We start from the raw sequence: 26083 nt of genomic DNA on the forward strand, positions 1-26083 counted from the left end.
ATGAAAGTGATTTGAAATAATATATACCAGGAATTTAGATAATAGAAACTATCTTTTTTTTGCTGTGAATATATATTTTAAATTTACAGTAGTACGATGGACTAAAATGTTTGAATATTTAATTTTATGAGGACGTAAGTGTTTGAAAAACTGAATATATGAGGACTAAAGTGTTTGAAAATTTAAAAATATAAGAATTATAGTGTTTGAATATTTAAATGTATGTGGACTATAGTGTTGTGAATTTTTAGTTAATTAAGTGACAGTATCATTCACAGATATATTATTTTGTTACAAAATATTTTATCCCTATTCACATATAAAAATGTTATAAAAAAATAACCAACAAGAAATGTAAACGAGAAATGTAAACGCATACACAGGGTGTTAAAAAAACTGAATATTCATTCATATAAAAGCTTGATCATTTGAATGATAACATGATCAAGTCCATTACATTGCAAATGAAATTTTTTCCATTACATTACAAAATATATGCAAAAAACCTATCTAATTTCTTCAAAGTTGTCCAAAATAGCTTTACAATATCTGCATATATGAAATGATTAGTATATATTCAAAATAGCTGCACACCAAAAGATCTCAAAACCTGCAAATGAAATCTGTAAAAAAAAAAAAAAAATCAAAAGTTGCACACTAATTATATAAAAAAAAATCACAATTTCATCCAATTTAGACTAAATTAAAACTCACCAAATCTGTCCAAAAAAACATGTTGCACATCTAATATATCCAACAAAAAACTCACAACCTGCACACCTGTTCACAAATTGTTCATTCTCTCCTCACGCCCCTCATATTTGATTAACAAATTGTACCTCTCAGATTTATCTATTGCTATCTACAAAAATAAAAAGGAAATTACAAAATTAATTTTCAAATCATTAAACCCCCTAATCTTAATAGTAAACCCTAGAAAAATCAATAAATAAAAAATTAATTATTGTAATTCAAAAAATCTAAACAGTAAAGCAACAAATTTTTCTTCAACGTAAAACAAAAGGAATTTTCATACCTTCGAAGTGGACCACGCTCCACCTTCGAAATATGGTGGGTTCAGTGCTTTTCGAGAAAATTAAGGAAATGAGAGACAATAGGACCACAGAGAGAGAAGTTTCGATAGAGAGAGAGACAGAGAGAGCACGAGAGAAAGAGACAATGAGACCACAGAGAGTGAAGTTTCGATAGAGAGAGACAGAGAGAGCGCGAGAGAGAGGGACAAGGCTTCGACAGAGAGAGAGAGCGCGAGAGAGAGGAACAAGTTTCGATTGAGATAGAGGGGTTTAGTTTCGACAGAGAGAGATAGAGAGAGCACGAGAGAAAGGGACAAAACTGAGAGAGAGAAGTTGAGACAAAGACAGAGAGAGAGCGAGAGAGGGAGAAGAAAGAGAATAGAGTTTCATAATTTTGAAATAGATGAACTTTTTGTGAGGGTTAATTTTATTAATTTACGTGTTCTAAACGGCCATTTTGGACGGAAAGACTATGAATTCGAACGAAAGAGAAAGTGAGGGACTTAAGTGTTGGGTCGCCAAAATAAAAAGACAGAAGTATTAATTACGTTAAATCTCAGGGACTAAAAAATAATTTTCCCATAAAAAAATCTCTAATTTGAATAAATTAATTATTGAGAAATTAGATTTAAAAATAAAAATCAATCAGTAGACTAACGATAATTATAAATAAAAATTTTCTAATTTAAATAAATTAATTATAAAAAAACTAAATTTAAAAATAAAAAATTTATATATTAATTATATTAAAATTCGAAAATTAAAATATAATTTATCATCATTGTTAAAAACCTATGGCCAGTTAACTGAAGAGTGATGCATGTATTTGACCCAAAAATTGCTAAAAGAAAGAAGGGCCCAACCGGGTTCGAACCGGTGACCTCTTGATCTGCAGTCAAATGCTCTACCACTGAGCTATGGACCCGAGATGCACATTAGCAAAATTGCATTAAAAAAGATAATTTTATTGGTATATACACACAAATTCACTCACTGTTACACATAAATACTCATAAATCTCACAAAAATTCACAAAATTAACAACTTCCTTATTGACCAATATCATAATCAACCCACAAATACATGTAGAAAAAAAAAACCCATAATATGTTTGCCAAACCAAAACCCATTAACATTTAAATTGGCCCCAACAATCCTTACATAGCCTCTTCATCCTCATCCTCGTCCTCATCCACCTCCTCATTCTCTGCAACAGCATCTTGATATTGTTGATATTCTGATACCAAATCATTCATGTTACTTTCTGCCTCAGTAAACTCCATTTCATCCATTCCTTCTCCTGTATACCAATGCAAGAATGCCTTTCTCCTAAACATTACAGTGAATTGTTCCGATACTCGCCTAAACATTTCTTGTATTGATGTCGAATTCCCCATAAACGTCGACGACATTGACAACCCAGTTGGTGGAATATCACACACACTTGACTTCACATTGTTTGGAATCCATTCAACAAAGTAGGATGAGTTCTTGTTTTGTACATTTATCATTTGCTCATCAACTTCCTTTGTGCTCATTTTGCCTCTGAACATAGCTGAGGCTGTCAAGTATCTGCCGTGTCTTGGATCTGCTGCGCACATCATGTTCTTAGCGTCCCACATTTGCTGTGTGAGTTCAGGGATTGTCAGTGCTCGGTACTGCTGGGATCCCCGGGAGGTCAAGGGCGCAAAACCCACCATGAAGAAGTGGAGACGTGGGAAGGGAATTAAGTTTACGGCTAGTTTTCGGAGATCGGAGTTTAGTTGCCCCGGGAAACGGAGACAACATGTTACTCCACTCATTGTTGTAGAGATCAGATGGTTAAGATCACCGACTGTAAAAACATATGATCATATCAGAATCAGACAAGTAATGTTTTTGTCTTGAGTATGTTAGGAAAGGGCAAGTGGGTAACTTACAGCTTGGATTAGTGAGCTTGAGAGTTCGAAAGCAGATGTCATAGAGGGCTTCATTGTCAAGAACCATGCATTCATCCGCATTTTCAACAAGCTGGTGGACAGAGAGGGTGGCATTGTAGGGCTCAACAACAGTATCAGAAACCTTAGGAGAAGGAAACACAGAGAAAGTTAACATCATTCTGTCTGGATACTCTTCTCTGATCTTTGATATGAGTAGAGTTCCCATGCCTGAACCAGTACCACCTCCCAAGGAATGGCATATTTGGAAGCCTGTGTAGTAACCAGAACAAATCATATGCCTGAAAATGGATTTGGACTTGGAAAAATAAAAGAAAAAGAAGAGAAAATAAGGAAATTATACCTTGCAAGCAATCACAATTCTCAGCTTCTTTACGAACAACATCAAGAACAGAATCAATAAGTTCCGCTCCTTCAGTGTAATGACCTTTAGCCCAGTTATTTCCAGCTCCATTTTGGCCAAAAACAAAATTGTCAGGCCTAAAGATATTCCCATAAGGACCAGTTCTCAAGCTGTCCATGGTCCCTGGCTCAAGGTCCATGAGCACAGCTCTAGGGACATAGCGCCCACCACTGGCTTCATTGTAGTAAACATTAACCCTCTCAAGCTGAACCTGAGAGTTACCAACATAGTTTCCAGCTGCATCAATGCCATGTTCATCACACACAACCTCCCAAAACTTGCCTCCGATTTGATTCCCACATTGACCAGCTTGGATATGGAGGATTTCTCTCATTCTGGTAATGTGGTTATGGGTGTTTCTTGCAGAGCAGAGGGGGAGATCAAGGGTGAAGAAGAATGAGATGATGCAGGGCTTTTGTAGGTGGTGGAGGGATTAGGTTAGGGGATAGGATTTTTGAGATTGTGATACTGATTTTTTTTGTATATGAGAAAATGATAATTGTATAGAAAGTTTAATGAATAATATCATGTGTCGTTGTTAGGAGGAGGCATGTCAATCTCCAACAAGAGATGTGAGCTGGATTTGGAAAGAGACAAAGAAGATGCAATTCTAGCTTCTCTGGCCTCATCCGTTCCTAAATTATCAACCAACCTCTAGGATGATTTCTCATCTGTCAGTGAAGATTCCATAATTGCCCCAATTTCTTTTGTTTGCTGTTAATCACTTCTTGGGTTAATTTGCTTTTTCCAAAATTTTTTATTAGAAGAAAATGTTGTTGAAACCAATGTTTTTTTGACTTGGGATTTACTCGTAGACATTGTAAATAGGAAGAGGAGGGTAGTTTGGTCAATATAAAAGTTGAAATGGTGGTTCTACCATATAAATGAAAATATAATGGTGCATTTAAGATTTGAAGTATCAAATTAGGTGGGAAATGAGTGATATAAAATCTAAGGTTAAACAGAGAAAAGAGGGTGGCAAGCTTCAATTATTGAGAGGAATGAGATTTGCTCATCACTCTGTCTCTTCTTAAATAAGTAATCCTTTGAGTCCCCACACTACCACGACTTTCCCACTTGATTTTGGAATCCTATGTTCACACCTTTCCACCATATATTATTCCACCGCTTGCAATGAAAAAACAAAATACAGATATAATTAGATAGTATTTTTGCGTGCTTAATATATATCTATAAAAATAAAAATATACTTAAAACTTATTAATGAATAATGGGAAAAAAAATTAGAAATCTTAAGAGTAATTTACCCTTTTCCTAATTCAATCGAATTTTTATTAAAAAAATGGTTTACAAAATATATAACATAATGAGCAGAGTTCTATGATAATATGAAATTGTAAACATAGAAATTTTAAAATTCTTAATAAATGGAGCTTTTTTTCAATTCATGTATAATAAAAAAAATATTTATTAAATCACGCAGAATCCAAAAATATTTTCGGATTCTATGTGTCAAAAGAGCGTGTTCGGCACTATGACTGTCGAACACGCTTCTTCGACACTCATAGTGCCGAATAAAGGACGAAAGCATGTTGTTCGACACTATTAGTGTCAAACAACATGTACAAGCCATGCAGTTTGATCCAAGCCGTCCAAGCCAAGCCGTCCAGCAGTGGGGTTGCTGGACAAAGGCCATGTTCGGCCGAACATGGCCTTCCTCAACACCTTTACATAAAAATAATATTTTATTAATTTTTTAATTTTTTATAAATTTAAAAATTAATTAATAAATTTTTTAAAATTATAAAAATTAAATTAAAAATATTTAAAAATATTTTTTAATTTGAAATGCCTTTCATTTTTATTTATTAAAATTTAGCTTTTAAACAATTAAATTTTTTTAAAAATATAAAAATTAAATTAAAAATATTTTAAAAATATTTTTTAATCTGCTTAAATTTTCTGCAATCCATTGCTTCATATTTTTTTAATAAAAATATTATTTTTTTAATTTTTTATAAATTAAAAAATTAATTAATAAATTTTTAAAAATTATAAAAATTAAATTAAAAAAATTTAAATATTAATTTTTTAATTTTTTATTTTACCCCATCAGTTGTGATTTTGTTTTATAATTAAATTAATAGTTCAAGATTTTTTAAATTAATGGAGCCAAAATCTTTCATCCACTAGAGTCATTTATTTTGTGAATTCCTAATTGATATTCATTAAGCCTTTTTTTTAAATAATAAAAGAACCTTTTAAATTAATATTTAAATCTTTTATTATTTAAAAAATTAATATTTAAATTTTTTTAATTTAATTTTTATAATTTTTAAAAATTTATTAATTAATTTTTTAATTTATAAAAAATTAAAAAAATAATATTTTTATTAAAAAATATGAAGCAATGGATTGCAGAAAATTTAAGCAGATTAAAAAATATTTTTAAAATATTTTTAATTTAATTTTTATATTTTTAAAAAAATTTAATTGTTTAAAAGCTAAATTTTAATAAATAAAAATGAAAGGCATTTCAAATTAAAAAATATTTTTAAATATTTTTAATTTAATTTTTATAATTTTAAAAAATTTATTAATTAATTTTTAAATTTATAAAAAATTAAAAAATTAATAAAATATTATTTTTATGTAAAGTTGTTGAGGAAGGCCATGTTCGGCACTAATAGTGCCGAACATGGCCTTTGTCCAGCAATCCCACTCCTGGACGGCTTGGCTTGGACGGCTTGGATCAAACTGCATGGCTTGTACATGTTGTTCGACACTAATAGTGTCGAACAACATGCTTTCGCCCTTTGTTCGGCACTATGAGTGTCGAACAAGCGTGTTCGACAGTCATAATGCCGAACACGCTCTTTTGACACACAGAATCCGAAAATATTTTCGGATTCTGCGTGATTTAATAAATATTTTTTTTATTATACATGAATTGAAAAAAAGCTCTAATAAATGCAGTAAAAAAGAATTTTAAGTAGATATTTTTTTATACGATATAATAAAATAAGAATAGTTGAAATATGATAGATTAATTAATTAATTTTAGTATAAAAATAAAAGAAAAATTAAAAATAAAAATAAAAAAATGATCGAAACGACTCAAAAACCAAATCGATACCAGCGCTAAAGTTTATATTGACTTAAAATCGTCGGAATCCGTAACAAACCTATTATACATTCTGTTACACATGATATAATCCCATATATGATCACACAAATATATAATAGCATTTTTATTTCATTGACCAAAACTCAAACTGTGCACGTATCATAACTGAAAACATAAATTCATATTAGAGCTCTCATCAAATGCTCTAGTATAGTCAACATTACATGCACTCAAATTTGGTTAAATATAACTTATATTTAAAATTTTTTTTACATAAAAGGATTATAAAATAGGGATCATAAAGAAAACTCGGACAAAACACAATTCTAATCTACAAATTAATACATGTCAATAACTATACTATTACATCAGAATTATACCAACTACTCGGTTGATCACCCCGAGCTAACTTTGATCCTACATACCTGGGATTAGGGGAAAGAGATAAGTTACAAGAATCTAGTGAGCAGAAATATAATAAAAGCATTTGATTGTATGAATGCATCGCAATATAAATAATTTACATCAACATGGACTTGTCACTAGTAACCCTCTACATATTCCAATAGTGTCCGGCCCTCGATGGGTGCTCCTCAGGACTTCCTCTTAAACATAACATAATATATCCAAAATGCCAGGAGCGTAGAATGGACAACCCTAGTCTTTCCCTTACATAGTGCCAGGAGCGTAGAATGGGCAAAGCCTGATCTTTCCATTACGTAGTGCCATGGACGTAGAATGGGCAAGCGCTAATCTTTTCATATCCGTCATAACATATCATAACATACCAGAGGGCTAGTGGGTCATCAACATCCATCCACAACAACAGTAAATTATGCAATGCATCATATTCTTGAATTCTAATGCAAACAACATAATCATAAATGCATGGCATTCTCCGGTGTCGGAATTCCAACTTTCCAACGGAATCTCCGTTGGAATTTGGAATCTCGAAGCTGGAATCTTTTAGAAGGGTAAAATAGGATTTCTATAAAATGATTTTGAAACATTTTTAAAACGTGTTAAAAAAAATGTTTTGTGAAGGTTTTAAAGTTCGGCCGCCAAACCTGCTGAACCTTTAAGTTCGGCTGTCGAAGGTGAATTTTCTAGCTACCTATAAAAGGGTTCTGCTCGAAATGGAGAAAGCTTTTTCTCTATTTCGACCAGAGATAAGCCTCCTGCTATTTTCCTTCTCAAATTCTTCCCTTCACAGTTTTCTTATGAGTTTTTTCTCACTTTGATTTTGAAGAATCGAGTTTGAATCTCAAGTTTCAACCGTGGGACCTTTGGAGCTCATCATTCTATCTCTTAAATCCTTCCCTTGCTTGCTGTAATTTTTGTGTTCTTCAAGAGGTAAGTTTGATCCTTGCCTCTCTTCTTCTGTTGAGGTTCTTAAAGGAAGTAAAAGTATTTTTTATGGTTTAATGATGCATGCTCATGCATCACGAATGCTATGTATTTATGATTAGGTTGTTTGCATTAGAATTCACGAATATGATGCATAGCATAATTTACTATTATTGTAGATGGATGTTGGATGACCCACTAGCCCTCTGGTATGTTATGATATGTTATAACGGATATAGAAAGATCAGGACTTGCCCATTCTACACCCCTAGCACTACGTAATGGAAAGACCAGGACTTGTCCATTCTATGCCTCTGGCACTATGTAATGGAAAGACCAAGATTGCCCATTCTACTCTCTTGGCATTTTGGATATTTTATGTTATGTTTAAGAGAAAGTCCTGAGGAGCACCCGTCGAGAGCCGGGTATTATTGGAATGTGTAGAGAGTTACTGGTGACAAGTCTATATTGATGTAAATTGTTTATATTGCGACACATTCATACAATCATATGTTTTATTAAAATACTTTTGTTATATTTCTGCTCACTAAGCTCTTGTAGTTTATCCCTTTCCCCTAACCCTAGATATGCAGGATCAGAGTTAGCTCGGGGGGAGGATCGACTGAGTTGTTGGTATAGTTCTGATGTAATAGTATAGCTATGGACATGTATTAATTTGTAGATTAGAATTGTATTTTGCTTGAGTTTTCTTTATAATCACTGTTTTATGAAACGACCATCCAAACCATAGAGGACATGTTAAGGATGTGTGTGCTAGATTTTGATGGTTCTTGGAGGCAACACCTACCATTGGTGGAGTTTGCTTACAATAAGAGTTACCATGCTAGATTGCAGATGACTCCTTATGAAACTTTATATGGGGGGAAGTGCAGGTCGCCTGTTTATTGGGATGAAGTAGGAGAAAGGGCTTTAGTAGTGCCAGAATTGGTAGAGATCACCAACAGGGTGATGTCCAACATCAGAGAAAGAATCAGAACAGCTGTGAGTAGAAGATCTATGTAGACATCCGTAGAAAGCAAGTTGTTTTTCAGGAGGGAGATATGGTATTGCTTAAGATGTCTCATATGAAAGGGGTGATTCGGTTTGAAAAGAAAGGTAAACTAGCTCAAAGATACATAGGACCCTTTGAAATCTTGCAAATGATTGGAAATGTATCTTACAAGTTAGATTATCCTGCTTTCATGGAGAGAATTCATTTGATTTTTCATGTTTCTATGTTACGAAAATTCGTGTCAGATCTGGATAAGGTTCTTAGTGAGTCTGATATGGAGATCCTAGGAGATCTCACCTATGTTGAGCAACCAATACGAATCTTAGACACGCAAATCAGAAAGCTGAGAAATAAAAAAATCGCGATGGTGAAAGTTTTATGGAATCACTACAATATGGAAGAGTGCACCTGAGAGACCTGAGAGTTAATGCTTAAGTAGTATCCTCATCTTTTTTGAAGTAAGTCGTTAAAAATGGTTTTATGTATATTCTTGATGTGTATGTTTTATTTTGCTTATTTGGTTGAACATTCGAGGACGAATGTTCTTAAGGGAGAAGAATGTAATACTCGGCTAAACTCCAATGTCGGAATTTCAACTTTCCGACAGAATCTCCGTTGGAATTCGGGATCTCAAAGCTGAAATCTTTAAGAAGGGTAAAATAGGATTTCTGTAAAATGATTTTGAAATATTTTTAAAACATATTAAAAAAAAAAGGGCTTTGTAAAGGTTTTAAGGTTCAGCCGCCGAATGTGGTTTTTTCAGCCACCTATAAAAGGGCATCTGCCCGAAATGGAGAAAGCTTTTTCTTCATTTCGAGCAGAGATAAGCCTCCTGCTATTTTCCTTCTCAAATTATTCCTTTCACAATTTTCTTACGAGTTTTTTCTCACTTTGACTTTGAAGAATTGAGTTTGAATCTCAAGTTTCAGCCGTGGGACCTTCGGAGCTCATCCCTCTGTCTCCTAAATCCTTCCCTTGCTGGCTGTAATTTTTGTGTTCTTCAAGAGGTAAGTTTGATCCTTGCCTCTCTTCTACTGTTGAGGTTTTTAAAGGAGCTAAAAGTATTTTCTATGACTTAATGATGCGTGCTCATGCATCACAAATGCCATGTATTTATGATTAGGTTGTTTGCATTAAAATTCACGAATATAAGACATTGCATAATTTACTGTTGTTGTGGATGGATGTTGGATAAACCACTAGCCCTTTGGTATGTTATGATATGTTATGACGGATATGGAAAGACCAGACCTTGTCCATTCTACTCCCTTGGCACTACATAATGGAAAGATCAGGGCTTGTTAATTCTACGCCCCTGGCACTATGTAAGGGAAAGATCAGGACTTATCCATTCTATGCCCCTGACACTATGGATATGTTATGTTATGTTTAAGAGCAAGTTCTGAAGAGCATCCGTCAAGGGCCGGACACTATTGGAATATGTAGAGGGTTACTGGTGACAAGTCTATCTTGATGTAAATTGTTTATATTGTGGCGCATTCATACGATAATATGTTTTATTAAATACTTTTGTTATGTTTCTACTCACTGGACTCTTGTAGTTTATCCCTTTCCCCTAATCCAAGATATGCATATCAGAGTTAGTTCGGAGGGTCGGCCGAGTTGTTGGTATAATTATGATATAATAGTATAGCTATGAATATGTATTAATTTGTGGATTAAAATTGTATTTTGCCCGGGTTTTTTTTATAATCCATGTTTTATGATCCTTTTATGTAAAAAAATTTTGAAGTATAAGTTAAGTTTAACCCAGTTTGAGACATGTAATGTTGACCATACTAGAGCATTTGCTGAGAGTTCTAGTATGAGTTTATATTTTCAATCATAATACATGCATAGGTTGAATTTTGATTAATGAAATGGAAATGTTATTATACGTTTGTGTTATCATGTATAAGATTATATCAAGTGTAATAGGATGTATAGTAGATTTGTTACGGGTTTTAACAATCTTAAGTCGATCTGAACCCTAACGCCGATAGCAATTCGATTTTCAAGTCGTTACAATGGTACCGCACTTTGGCAATTTCTTAAGTTTTAAATGGCAAATTTTTGTAAAGACAATTTTAATATTTATCTTATTATATATAAATCCACTGACATAAATTATGATGTTAAAAATGAAAAAATTGGATAATGAATTGGTTAGAACTCACAACTGTTATCAGTTACACATGCACTTAAAGATGTGTATATATCAGCGCAATTGTTACATACTAACTGTTCAAATCAATGAATCATTATCCTTTGCAGCCGATCACCAAGAGGGAACTGTTTATTTCATGTACCAATAATTTTTGTATCCTTAACAGCCAAAAAAGATTGGTTTGATTTGACGGAGATGCTTCCACAAACTTGCTGTTAGAACATTGCTTTCAAGGCCTAAATAATCAGCCCTACGATGTTACAATGCTCCCTTGCGTTTTATATAATTCCCCTCAATAATTTATCTTTTACATGATCTCTAGGATTTTCATTTATTTTGTTTTTTTTTATCCAAATTTCAGATCTTATCAACTCGACGTATATTTATGTACATATAATATGATGACAACGTGGTGGGGTATGTGCGGTGGGAATAGTGGGCACATGGCTCCTGTCGACAGTCACATGGTCAGGGGGATGGACAAGTCATCCATAAACTCACAAGCTGCTCTCATTTACCTTAGGGGTGGGGGAGAGCTGTTCAAATCCTGATATTCACACTGATGGCTAACAATCTCATAAGCAAAGATATTCATTCATTTTAAACACGAATTGAACTAAGTTCCATATGGGGATTCCTCATACCAAGGATTTACATGATAATTTTTATTTTTATTTTTATTTTTTTAATTTTTCCTGTGAAATCATGTGTCACTAACCACATATGGGAAAGCAGTTGAGAGAAACAAGCAGCTTACATAAAAAAAAAAAGAAAAAAAAGGACACTACTAAAATGCCTCGTGAATCAAATTCACCTTAGTAGAGTAGTTCCTCGAAAACAGGATCTACTGATTGCACCCACTTTCCATTATACATCTCCAAAAGTTTATTGGTTATTATAAAGAGACATCTGAGAATACTGTTCTCAAAACAGCAGCACAAAGACATGATGATGAGTAATCAAGTAAATAAATTCAACAGAAGACGAGGTTATATTTTTTTAAAATCAAGATCAAGGTTGCATCAAATTATGCCATCTTATCAGTTATCACTAGGGAGATTACACAACACTAGGATATGTACTATAATCGTTTAACAAACTGAACAATTAGCATGGGCAAGTCAATTATTTGTTCACCTGAAACTCGCTATGGCTCGAACCAAACATTATCCTAATCCCAAGGCATTCAGACACTTGAAAAGCCCCAGTTGGTGGGAATTGAAATATTTAAGCAATGCATAAGCTTAAAGCATAAACTGTAAACTAACGCCTTTCGAGTTCATTTTTTAGCCATCTGAATACAAGGAACTTGCTGATAAGGTTATTAAAAATAAAAAACACATGCCAAATCACGTACACATCTAAAGCATAATGAGCAAGTAAAACAATAAGCAGATGAATCTACTGATTCATGCTTCTTGTGAAGGATATCTGGCATGGGATTTTCACATTGAAGAAAGACGATATGACAAGCTGTGTTAACAATTGTAAGCCTAAGCCTTTTAGCTAAATCACAAATTTTTAACATCCAAAAAGACAAAATAGAATAAACAGAAGCAACAAGTCGAGTTGATTACCTGTTCTAACCACCTCAGCCACCTCATTCAAGAACCCAATTTCCTTAAAGCCTCTCCTTTCTAAGCCATCCTGGAGAATGATAGATTCATTTTTTTGTCATAAGGAAAAATGGAGATATGGTTTAAGAATATTTCTAGAGCTGAAAGCCTCAAACATTTATAGTACCAAAGTTACCTTGGCCAACTTTAGAACATTGTCAGCAACATGCTTCAGTAATCCATCCCGAAATGGTGTCCTTACACCAGTCTTTGGAACCTACAAAACTAATTTCAAATCAGATGTTGCCGTCTTCTTTACAGCACCAAGATGATGTAAAAGAAGGTCAGACTTCATTCTGTAGTAGAATAAATGTAAGTAGGAAGCAACTTATCCTAATTCAAACTAAGAATAGACATGCTCATTATGCTATATGTGCACTGTGCTCCTATATAAGTATAGACTTGGTTGAGAACAGTTAAAAACATGACAAGAGTACAAAATGCTAAGCATGAGCCCATGACATCCATCAACATCAGGTATCATAAACTTGCATCAATCATAAGATCATTGATATAAAAAAGCATTTGAAAGGTTCAACTTGACATTGTGTGGTCCTTATATCATTATTTTCAAATTCTGACTTAAAAAAGAATGAGCAACGAACACCAAAAAGCCCAATAATAAATTTCCAAGTACTTGACCTTTTGACACCTCACCCCAGAATATTTTCAGAAGATTTATGATAACCAAAACAAATACACCAATACACACACACACATATATATATATATATACACACATATATACATATATACATATTCTTTAAGCAACAGAAAAGATACGTTATATGCCACTTCTACAAATTATAGATCTCATATGCTGCAGGCTAGCGCTTCTGCAATGCAGTTTAGTGTTCATCAACCATTTGGTGTTTGCATTACCTTATTCCTTAGCATTTGCCTTTCTCCAGGAGTCCAATCAGCTATCATATCCAGCACATTTTGAAGAGAGATATCATCGTACAACAATCCTACCTGATGTTTTAAAGAAAATGAACCTGATTTGGTAATCTATAAATGAAGCAGTAATAGAATCTATATGAGAAGTAAATGTGCTTGTCTAGTGGTACAAGGGGTCAAGGTTCAATCCCCTTCTGCTGCCCCCACCAAAAAAAAAAAGAAAAATAGTTTCTCCAATCAACACAAGCAGACAATACGATTATATTTTAGTTAGATCAGCAGACTACTGTAGGAAGGAGCATGGGGTCACACAAGTGAATATCAATAAAAAGATTATCGTTTCCCATTCCATAAGCATCTATTGAAAAGCTAACTTTCGATGACCTGAAGATTTCTCTTCAAGTTTCACAGCCTTCCTATGTGGAGTGTTTTTTTAAGGTTCTATAAACCCTCAGGCTCAACCCTATCCAAATGGGTATTAAAAAATCATGTGAAGAAATAGACAGATTTAGATAGATTAGAAAGGCCACTACCCAAAATGCTGGAAATGCACACAATCTCGTCCAAGGCACTCCATCAGCACCTCTCATTTCCAAGGATCGCTTCAATCTGACCTGAATGAAAAGAGTTACAGGCTTACAGCAGGCAAAGGTAAGCCAGAGCATCAAGATAACATGCATTTTACCAAATGAACCAAAATGCATATGACATAAACCTCAGGAAAAATTGTTGTTAAGTGATTCTCTCAATCATTAAGGGTCGGCAATTCACCGGGAATGCAAGGAAGTTTTCCAGCCATAAAGTCCTGACAAGCAACAAACAAGATATCAAGGGAAGAAAGACTCATATTACAAGACGAAGAATGTATGAATACCCTGAATGACATTCCAGTGCAGACAATGTACTTCTTCTTTCGATAAACAAAATACATTGGAACATCAAGTGCATAATCAACATACTTCTCAAACCTGCAAAAGAATTTAGAGAAAGAGATTCAATCATGAAGCCCAATTTTTGGATTTTAGGGGGAAAAAGTCTGCGCTTATAGATGGTTTACCTGCTTTTCTATACATGAAAATATTTGAAAGATAACCTCTAAAGAATTTTCATCCCAGCAATCAAACAAGAGAGAGAGAAAAGAAACCAAGAAAAGTTCCAAAGTAAATGAAATAAGAAAAGTTCCAAAGTAAATGAAATTTAAAACTCACCCGAATGAGTCATCAAAAACAAAAGGCAGCATGGCAGTGCGATTCTTGTCAGTATCAGTCCAAATTTGGCTGCACAGCAAAGAAAATTAACTAAGAAGTCCATGGGCAACAAATAGAGAAACAGCAAGTGCAGCTACTCTACAATGATGTTTATAAACCTTCTCATGCTTAGATAACCATTTGGCTTTCCTTTAACGAAAGGTGAATTTGCAAATAGAGCTGTTGCTATCTGTTAATTTGCAATAGTTAGATGCAAGTGAATACGAGAAACTTCAAGTTAAAAACAGGTTCACAAAATTTCTCACCGGCTGCAAAGCAAGACCAGTGCGAAATTTCCTTATCATGTCAGTTTCAGAACTGAAATCCAGATCAACCTATCGAAAATGAATTTGACATACCAGAGTGAGTGCTTTTTATTTTCAAAAAAGAAATTTGGTAGAATCAAGAAACTTCAGGATTAAATTACTAAATATTCGGCAGAATAAAATAGTTTGCTTCAGAATTACCAATTCTGAGAAAATGTCAAGTTCATCTAACCTGGACAGTGCATGTCCTGAACATCATATCAAGTCCTAATGAGCCAACTTTAGGCATGTAGTTCCTCATGATTTCATATCTTCCTGAGATAAAATACACATCACCACTGAAAGTAATCAAAGTTCCGAAAGGAAACATAATTTGAGAGAGAAAAGGGGTAAGAATTACAGAGCAGAAAATATGAAAAGGAGTGCCCGTATGTTATAGGACAAAGTGGAAAGGCTAACCTATGTAACTTATTCCAATAATAAGAATTAGATAACTTTATTTCAGAAATTTTTTCCTTTTGATATATAATGCAATTCTAGAGAGCTTTAAGAAAAAAGGTTATAGCCACAAAACTTGAGAATTATCAAGAGATAGAATATCAAACATGAAACAACTGAAAGCTAAGTGACTTGAACTGTTGTATTTAATAAGAAAAAAATAGAGAATGCAATGAAAGTTCAAAATGCAAAATCCAAATTTGACAATGGTCAAATATGCAAGAAAAAAAAAGCTTGATGTTTCTCCAAACTACTCCCTCCCACAACCCAAGGAAAAATGCATAGGGAAAAAGGGACAAAACACATACAAATAATTAGCAGAACATTTGGTGTTTGTCTTGTGAATATAACTTTCATTTGCCAGATGCTAACATATTTTCTAGTATGGTTTTACTTCTGAGGACAATTATGTCCATTCACATTAGAAAAAGCAATTTCCATTCCAGAATCTACTACTTCCTTAAGAATAGAGGAAGCAATGTATTTTTTCCTCACTTGAGTGGCTGAAAACAGAAGAACTAATACCTTGGGCATAACAGGTATGTCTTTACGTCCCCATTTGGGCTGGAAGCCAATTCCTAAAAATCCAATTCCCATTTCCTCTGCAACAGATTTCACCTGGTAAAAGAAATAGCATATGATGATTATACTGAGCTTAAACAGCATTCCCATTAGGTTGTGATAAAAAACTGACAAAAAAATTAATAACACCATCAAATACTCACTGAATTTTAATCAAGTTTGGGCCATTTTTTATAAAACCTTAAAAGGCATAGCATGAGGATTAAAAATGGAAAATATGAAATATGAGAGAAAGATATCAATCTGAAGAGCAAGACACATATAATCTCATCAAGAGAGATGTTGGACAGTAAACCTCACATGCACAGCGTCACAATTCTGCATATTATTTTTTTACTTCACTTTATTTTTATTTTTTATTTTTTTTAAAAAGGAAGAAGAAGAGAGAATAATGTAGTCAGCTTCAACTGGTGCTTCATTAGGCAAACAAGCTAACGTAGCCTATGCATGCACAAAAAAAAAAAAAAAAGAAAAAAAACTATCAAAATCATCATCAGATCCATCATTGTTGAACATTTATTTCTGTTATTTATTGATAAAATAACTGTAAGATCAGGAAGAAGCTGAATGCATCAAGAAATAAACACGCAAATATAACATAGGCCAGAAGGGGATAATATAGGAGATTATTTGATAAAAATGACCATATATTTTCAAAAAAAGATGTTGACACCGCTACCTACCAACCCCACCAGTCCAGCAAGCCATGAGCGAGAATCTAGCTGATAACTTTGTATATAGAATTCCTAATTGTGATGATTTTGTGAAGAAATTGTATATTAAGAACATGTGGTGCAATTTTCCAAAAGCAATTTATCTTGTTACAGAAGAAATATAAGATGATAACCATCATCTACAACCAACTTGCATCAATTATGAAGAAAGACAACAAGCTTGTTCATACAGATACTGAAGTATAATATTGCGATTCTCAACCTACCTGATAAAGGTGCGAGTTAACTTCAGCACAAGTTTGATGCAAAGTTTCAAGTGGTGCAACACTCAGCTCAAACTGGCCGCCAGGTTTTAATGATATGCTATGCTTTCCCTGGTATACAATAACATAAAGTTATTATGAAATTCTTGGCAATAAAAGAATTAATTTGTGTTAGTAGCTGGTGCAGCACATGCCATTGAGAAAATAATAACAGAATTTCCCCCTCCAATAAAATGTTGTGCATTACCATTCAATGACATACAAACCACGCAAATAAGTACAAGATGTAAACATGAAGGAATGCAAATGTGGTCTTCCATAAAAGGAAATGAAGATAAATAAAACAACCAGTTTACCTGTTTGAGTCCTATAATATTGTCACCCTCCATTATTTTCTCCCAATCAAATCTCTCAGCAATACCATTAAGCAAAACTGCAATTTGTTCATATTTCATAAGGCGTAAAGTTCCAAGTTCAAATCCAAACTTCTCATGTTCTGTACCTATTCTGTGAAGAACCACGTATTCAGTTTAGCAAATAACTGATTTGAGAAAAATCACAAATCAAACATAAAAATCCTCAATGGTTGAAACTAACAAACCAAATATATGGAAGCAGAATTTAGCAACTGTCATTTCAGACATGAAGTGAGAAACTCTTCCTCAACGGAAGGTACTTGTGATAAAACTTTAAAAGCATATAAGTGTATTAACCTCCATATGGGCTAGAATGAACATAATAATCAAACCTTCATAAATACTTCAGGTAATTGTAGGTAAACTAGCTAACTTTCAATCAAGTTTATTTATTTATGAAAGCATCATTGCAAGGAACTATAATGAATAGAAAAATCTATCTCAGGTAATAAATCCATATTCCACACCTATGAAAGGGAACACATCAAATGGAGTAATTTTGAGATCATGATCAAAGTAAGAATTTTGACTAAAAAGACTAAAAAGTAAAAAAGAAACAACAACATTTGATGTTCCAGCTTAATGAAATAGTACAATATTTATCAAAACATATTTATACCTCCATTTTTCCTTAGGCTTGCAGCCAGAGGCAAGGTATCCTACAAGATCCTCTTTAGTTAGTGGTTCTGCAGGAATCACAGTATCCTCTGTAGGAGGGCTTGCAGCAACAACCAGTTGATTCTCTCTTCTAATTCTTACCCATTCTCTTGGAACCCAAGATGTTTTTATAGAGTTGCAAGACAAAGAACAGAATCTAAAACATGTTTCTTTCTGTTTGAATGCCTCTATGCTATTAGTCACACCAAAAAGCACATTCTGACCAGTTTTACACCGTGATATGTCAGTTGGAAGACAATATGATGGACTTGCCCGGGAAACAAGTGGCATACCTGCAAATAATACATATCCATCATTTAAATTACAATTTACAACTGACAGAGAAACAATTAACTACCATTCAGGCATCCAAGAGCAAGCATAAGCATGAATACATATACCGTTTTGGATATGTGGACCTGAGGTCAAACAAAGCTGAAAGACAAAAAACAAAAGATCCAAATAGCTGACCCCAACTAGTTTGGGATTAGATCTTAGTTGTTACCGTTGTTTGTATTGTAACATAAGACAAAAGTTAGTTAAAAAGCTATTTTAGCTGCAATCGTAGTAATTTTGGACTGGTAAAACAGATTAATCATTTAATTTTGGACATTTCCTACCCTTTGGATTTTGTCAATAGGAGAGCATGTCGGGTCGATTCGAAGGCTGATCAAGTGAAATACTTGCCGTGTTTTCCAATTTTTGCTGTCCTTATTCTTATTAGTTCTTAATGACTGGGATACGGTCAGAGAGAATAATCTTAACATCAATAATCTAATTGCACGTAGAGTTCCATACTGAATTACACAGAAAACAAAAAACGTCAAATATTCTAATGCTCACAATTGCAGGATAAGTTTACCTTCATAATTAATCATCCATGTACTCGAATCATTTCAATTGAAAAAGTAACTAGACAGAATATCAACGGCCTGCAGTCCGTTCAAATTTTATACTCCTCATTCATACCATAAGCACATTCATAGTCAGATAACCAGAAAACACAGAAGGCAAAGAAAGACTAAAAATTGAAAACACGTTAAAAACAGAAAAAGGAGAACAGGAAGAGAAGTAGGTAATCATCAAAACAAACTACTGTAAACAGCATCAAATGAACCTGAATCACATTGGAATGCATCAACGAGAACAAGAACATCAATAACAATTCAGCACTAAATTTTAATAACTCAAAATTGAAATGCGAAAGAGTAAACGTATAAATCATACGCCAACTGAAATGAGCAAGTTCTGCGTCAAACACACGCAAAACACAGAGAGAAGAGAAAAACATACCTATGTGAAAAAAATAAGGGTGAATTTGGGGTTTGGATGTGAAGAAGGCGATGAGATTAGGGCTACAGAGTTGAGGCTCAGAGGCTCCTGCCAATAGAAAGTTGGAAAAATGGAGGCAAGTCGGTTCTTTGGAGAAAGATGGAGCGCGAGTGTGAAGTAATCAAGTAGAGTCTAGGGAGGCGGGGATTAAATATAGAGCGGTACTATGTTGCTTCGTTATGGTCCACTGAGTACACGTCAGCAACTTTTTGGATTCTCATTCCCCTCGTCATCTTCAACTTTGTGCGTGCCATTTCGTTCCGGATTATTACAATGATTTTTTTTCTTTTTTCCACGGCTTATTTATTTATTTAAGCTTTTTATAGAAAGGCTATAAGAATGACTCTCACTATCATTAAATTAAATATTTATATTTACATTCATATATTTATTATTTATCATGTTTATCAGTTATCCTTGCTCCATCAAAAAGAGAATCCACAATTCAATAAGACCAGTAAAAAAAAGAAAATATTTAGGAGTTTATCTCCTGATAAAAACCCTCTAATATCCAAATTAAATCTAAAAAAATTTCGTTGTGAGCTCTTGGGTAGAATAGAGAAAAAAAAGGGGGACAAAAAAGAAGTTGGATTTTAGAGATGAAGAGAAAAAAAAAAAAAAAGAATGGGAGAATATTAGATAAAAGAAGACGCTGAGTCCTCTCTCCAAGTTTGCCCCTTTACTTTTTACCTTAGTTTTACTCTTACTAGAAAGATGCGAGAATATTTTTTAATAGAGCCCATTATTTCTTAAATTATTTTTATTTTATCAGATGCTATTATTCTATAGTTCAATCAATTAAGTCAAATGACCAAATGTAAATAAGATGAAAGAAGTATATTTTATATTTATATTACATTAATTATAATTAATAAAGTATGTGTGGTCTTGACTTGAGCTTTTAAGAAACAAAATTAAAATTTCAAAACTTTAAGATTGGCCTATAATGCTTATAATTTAACTTGAATATTTCATTTTACGCTTTATGAGGTTTTCCTTTTTGAACTCTTATATTATGAGATCTTACCTTTTAAAAATGTCTTTTAGAAGTATTATCTTTTTAAGTCTTACCCTTAAAGGTCTTATATTCAGAATTTTGAGATCATTTAGAAGGCATATATTCGAAGGTCTTACCTTCAAAAGTTTTACGCTATGAGATTTTTTAAGGTCTTTCATTCTAAGGTCTTAGCCTTAAAGTCATACCTTTGAAATCTTCCCTTTCAAGATCTTTCTTTAAAGGTTCTATTTTTACATGCCATCTCATTTAAGTTTTTTTCTCGTCCTCTCTTCATTTTTTTTTAACTCTCTTCTATTTAACTCTTTTAATCTCATAGATGGGATGGCATGTAGGTCTTACATGTAGGTCTTATAAATTAACTCTTTTAAACGTCTAGAGATCATACATTTGAAATTTAATTTATATGAATCTTACATTTAATTTTGAGCTCTTTTATTGAGCTCCTTTAGACGTTATTTTATTCTTTATTTTGAACTCTTCTATTGAACTGCTTTAAAACCTGTAGGTCTTACAAAATTAATTTTGAGCTTTTTTTATTGAGCATCTTTTGACCTTTTAGACTTACTTTTAATTTTAAACTCTTTCGTTGATCTTTTTTAGAAGTCCTAAGCTTTATTGAGAGTCATATGATAGATGTCTCCAACTTCAAACATTTATATAGTTTCTTAAGTAGTTAGCTATATCTTTTTTTTTTTTAACACATATTGCTTAAGTCTGGAATGGCATAACCTAAGAGTCGGAGCCCTTATAATGGATGTTGGAGTTTGGGAGTAGGAGCTCTACGATGGACTTTTAGAGTTGGGGGCGGTTTTATGTATTATGGCCTTAGTCTTGAAGTCGATGCCAACTAGACAATGTAGTTTTTTGTGCCCTTAAGCTAACTTGTGTTTGTAGTTTTTGGTGTTAAAAGGCCTTAACTCTAAGATTAGTGCTAACTAGATAATATAGTTTTTGTACCCTTAGGCTATATTGCGTTATAGTTTTTGGCTCTAAGAGGCCTTAGTTATGAGGCGAGCACTAACTAGACCACGTAGTTTTCATGCCTTTAGGCCAATTTGTATTGTAGTTTTTGGTAATAAGGGGGACTTAGCCTTGAGATCGGTAAGTAGACAACGTAACTTTTATACTCTTAAGTTAACTTATGTTGTATTTTTTGGTGTTAAGGGACCTAAGCGCATTGAGGGCCGGCTAACAAAATAACATAGTTTTCATGCCCTTAAGATAACTCACGTTATAATTTTTGGCGCTAAAGGGCCTCAGCCCTAAGGTCATATCACTTCAGTTTAGGAGCTCATGGCTCTGCAACTAGGGATCTTGATCCCTTTTTTAATAAATATATTTTAATACCAATTGCTTTTGCAATTTATTTGCAGAAGAAAACTTGTACGGCATATATATTAAAATAATACATGTTGTAAATTCAATAATATTTATCAACAAATAAATTTTTATTTGAAATGCCTATTATCATATTTCAAAGGAATCTAAATATTAAATCTAATTAATAATATTGGCATGCACATTCAAGGAAGACTAAGAAATAAAATTTTATAAGTATAACTTCCTTCTAGGTTATCCATGTAACATATTAAATACTGATGATGGGAGATCCAGCGAGTTGTCCTGATATGGATACTTGGGCAGCGACTCGATTCAATGGGTTGACCATTAATCAATGGTTAATTCTGTTAGGTCCCTTCGTGTTTGATCTTGAAGAAGGAGACCTATAAGATAGAAAAGACGGTCAAGGGTTCACCGAGAGTAGACTCTCCGATGCTCAAATTAGATCAAGAATTATCTGAAATTCGTTAATATAAAAAGAACATAAAAGAAAATAAAATAGTAAAGCATCTTTAAGAAATCTCCAAAGAGCCTCTATTTTGAGGTTTCATCCTTGAGCATCTGAGAGAGAGATTAACTTCTTTTAGCCTTAGTTCCTGGAATTGAAAGAGAGATTTAAGAAGAGTTAGCCTTTCCCATGGGAAGTTGGTTCTGGGATATTTATACCTTGATTCCCTACTTTATATCCCATCAAATTGAATGTTTGCATGAGGCGGCAGGTATGTCAGGCGGCTGATAGATGACTAATTAATGCAGAGCCATTGAGCCCATACTCTTTGGCGGGCGTGTCAGGTGGCTGGGCAGCTTTTCTGTATGCGCATTTAATACTTCGAAGAGGGCTAGAGGGGCCGACTATCGGGTGGAAGTCAGTTTGTCATTGCCCTGATTTTATCAAGTCATGCCCAGTCCGTACGACCTTTATTTGGATCAGTAGTCTTTATATTTATTTTTAGTGTGTGGTACGTGCATTGAAGAGGTCGTCCTGCTCGTTCCAGATATCGAAGAAGTCAGGGGTGTTGTGGATCTCAACGGTCCTTACCATTTTATATGTTAGCGAAGATTATTTATGATAGGTTGAGGAGCGAATTTACTTTTATAGAGCCATTGGGGACAGTTTTCGACGTGTTTTCCTCCGAGAAACACGCTCTCACCATTAGCGATTCTCAAACAGGCATCATCAAATGAAGGCAATAATTATTAGGAGGATTTCGAAGAATTGCTACCTGAGATTTTTGAATTTTAAAATTTTTTTAGGCCTATAAAAACCTTACTTGGAACATTTTGAATGACTTTGGAATTTCTGAGTTTTCTCTTTACTACTTCAAACTTCCTCCTTCTTCAGTTCTTCTTTTACGAAATTTCTTGCTTCAGGTATGTCTTCCCTTCTTATGGCTCCCTTAGGATTTTCTCTCGTAAAGAGATTGCAGTCAAATGTCACCTAGAACAACCTTCGAAGAGCCATTCTCGAAGAGTTTCTTCTTATGGTATGCTCCACACTCTTTTGAAAGAATTCTCTATTCTCTTCTCCTCCTCTTAAGGAGCATACCATATAGTGTGTCATAAGAAATATCCTCTTGTCGGACTTCAAGAGCTCATGTAAAGGGATGATATGTGCGTCTAAGACCGGCTTTGATGAATTCGACCAAATCATTGTCTAAAACAGAATGTTGTAACGAAGCAAGTTTATTAGCAATCCCCTTTACTTTTTTTCATATAAGTTTCAATAGAATCGACTCCACGCTTTAAGGTATAAAGTTGCATCTTGAATTCTCAAATTTTAGATTTAGAGGTGCAAGTGTAGGAAGCAACTAGCTTGTTCCAACCTTTTTAGCTGTTTCGGCACCCATAATTTGCGGAAGAATAGACTCTGAAATAGAGGCAACAATCCAATTAAAAATCATGTGATCTTGACGAATCTGCAAAGAATAATAGGCAGAATTATATTGATTATCGGATAAGAATTTCATAGGAGTGAATTGCGAGCAATCAATAGTATGCTCAAGCGCACATCCACGCAGTATAGGTAAGAACTGTGATTTCCACAAGAGAAAACTAGTAGACAAGAGAAAACTGGTAGAAGTTAATTTCAAAGGAATTTAATGGGTAAGATTGGACATAGGAGAGAAATTCATTAGTGGCGCTGAAGCAGTTGCCACAAGGACAAAAGACGAAGAAACAAGGGCAGATTCAGTCCTACTCATGGTAAAAAGAAGAAAAGACAAAGAAAGGGTTTTAAGCAGCTAAGGCTCTGATACCATGAAGGTTTTGGTTAACCGTATATTTCATTAATCATGAAAAGGTATTTATACAAGGATTTTAAAGACAAATTAGAAAAGGAATTACAATACCAACAAATAACTACAATTCTATACAGAATAGACTTATTCCTTTTTAACTCATAATTATATTATTAAAAGATATATATATATATATATATATATATATATATATATATATATATATATATATATATTCAATATCTTTTTTTGTTGGTTTCTATTCTTTTACTAAAATTTAATTAATTTACATATTTATATATTAAATTAAATATTATATTGTCTTATTGATATGACACAATATGCCCTCAAAGTATACTATATATTATCACTATAAGAAAGAGCTATGTGATAAAGTCCTAATAACCTGTGACACTCGATCATGCAAGTCTCACCATAAAAAAGAAAAATTAGTCATCATGACGGTCAGTGCTCGAAACGGTAGAAGACTAGCTCCATGTGTCTAGTCGAGCCTCTCGTGACATCTAGGTTATCGTTAAAAGATATTATACAGCAAATTTCCATTATATCTACAATCACAAGATTTCTTATTCACTAGCTGGTACTAGAGGGATTTTCATGGAAGTCACTAACTAACCCTATCTTCTTACAGTATAAAAGCAAAGTATATAGAGTTCAAGGTACGCATTCTTACACACTCTTTTTAAGCTCAAGCAATCTACTTACACTCTCCCTCTTTGATAAACTTACTGACTTGAGTGTCGAAGTGTTGCCCATAGGCACCAACCACCTCACTTTCTCTCTTTTGCAAGGTGACAGATCATTTTCAGCTCTTTTTTTGCTACACCATTTGGTTCCATTACCGAGATCCCATTGAGTTTTCTTATTAATTTGGGATAAATTCAGCTAGCCTTTCCATTTACCTCTTCTCATAGAATCTTTTTGTCATCTCTCACTCTTAAAGATGGCTAAAAATTCATAAACTGTTGCAAAGTCTGCTGCTAACAAGGGAGCCATTGTTTCCTCCACCCTTGCCAGTGGGCAGGACACTCCTTCCATTGTCAATGAGACAGGCCTCAATAATTTGAACAACTAGCAGATGATGCAATACATCAAGAAGTTGAAGGCAACTCTCGAGCAGTATAAAGATCAAGAGGAGGCCTTATTCATGGCTCCCATAATAAGGGAAGAAGCATCCTTTGAGACTCTAAAGACTCGGACGGAGGCAGTTCACATGCAGTCCTAAGGTAAGGCAAAAGTGGAGGATGATGAATCATCGGATGAGGCCCCAAGAGACGTTGACTGGAAGTTGGTTCGTGTTGTACAAAGGTACCAAAAGGAACAAGAGGAAGATTACGGCTTGGATGATGCCTCGCTTCTATTAGAGAAAATCCTCATAGAGACTTTTTACACGAAGGTGGATAACTGCCAGGCGAGCCACAAGGCGGGTGACCGCCCTATGAGTCTTCAGGTGTTAGACCCAAAAGATAATGATTAAGGCAATTTCTGCCCAAAAACGCCATAAGGCAAGTAACCGTCAGGCGAGCCATAAGACGGGTGAGCATCAGGCGAGCCACAAGACGGGTGATCGCCAGGCGAATCTTCGGGTGCTAGTCTTAAAAGACAATAATTAAGACAATTTCTACCCAAAAAATATCACAAGGAGGGTAACCGCCAGGCAAATGACTAGTGTTGGGAAATCCCGAGATTATTGCAACTCAAAGGCGCAGCGGAAAAATAAAATCTTGGATTAAATTTTTCCAGAATCCGAGTGCTTCGTTTAATTCACAAGAAGGATATGAAACTAACCTGTTAATCTTGTCGAGAAGATACAATGTTGGACTGATGGTGCTGCTTTTTCAAACGAACACCCTCTATGGTATCCACATGAACGTCTTCTATCCTTCTAGAGTGCTAGCTCTCTCAAAGATAGATAGATTATGTGCTTCACAATCTGCAGCTTTTAGACTGAGTTTTCTCGAAAATGTCCCTTCCACAATTTGTAGAAGGGGTATTTATATGTTTCAATCTTTTGTTTTTCCCACAAC

The 26083-nt window shown here is 34.0% G+C and overlaps 1 protein-coding gene, 1 non-coding gene and 1 pseudogene across 2 annotated transcripts; all 3 read right to left on the bottom strand.

The window, feature by feature from the left end:
- Nucleotides 1–1887: 1887 nt before the first annotated feature.
- On the bottom strand, nt 1888–1959 carry TRNAC-GCA. Its single transcript has one exon. It is a non-coding gene; the product is annotated as a tRNA-Cys (tRNA).
- Nucleotides 1960–1978: 19 nt separating this feature from the next.
- On the bottom strand, nt 1979–3880 carry LOC110627650 (tubulin beta chain). Its single transcript, XM_021773997.2, has 3 exons — nt 3315–3880; nt 2954–3223; nt 1979–2868 (listed from the first exon to the last, which is right to left on the bottom strand). Exons 1-3 carry the CDS (start codon nt 3706–3708, stop codon nt 2192–2194), a joined length of 1341 nt encoding a protein of 446 aa, XP_021629689.1. The 5' UTR covers nt 3709–3880; the 3' UTR covers nt 1979–2191.
- A 7675-nt stretch (nt 3881–11555) lies between these two features.
- On the bottom strand, nt 11556–19650 carry LOC110601761 (annotated as a pseudogene).
- Between the last annotated feature and the right edge of the window lie 6433 nt (nt 19651–26083).

This window comes from Manihot esculenta, chromosome 1 (genome assembly GCF_001659605.2).
Source record: "Manihot esculenta cultivar AM560-2 chromosome 1, M.esculenta_v8, whole genome shotgun sequence".
In the NCBI taxonomy this organism is placed as follows: Eukaryota; Viridiplantae; Streptophyta; class Magnoliopsida; order Malpighiales; family Euphorbiaceae; genus Manihot; species Manihot esculenta.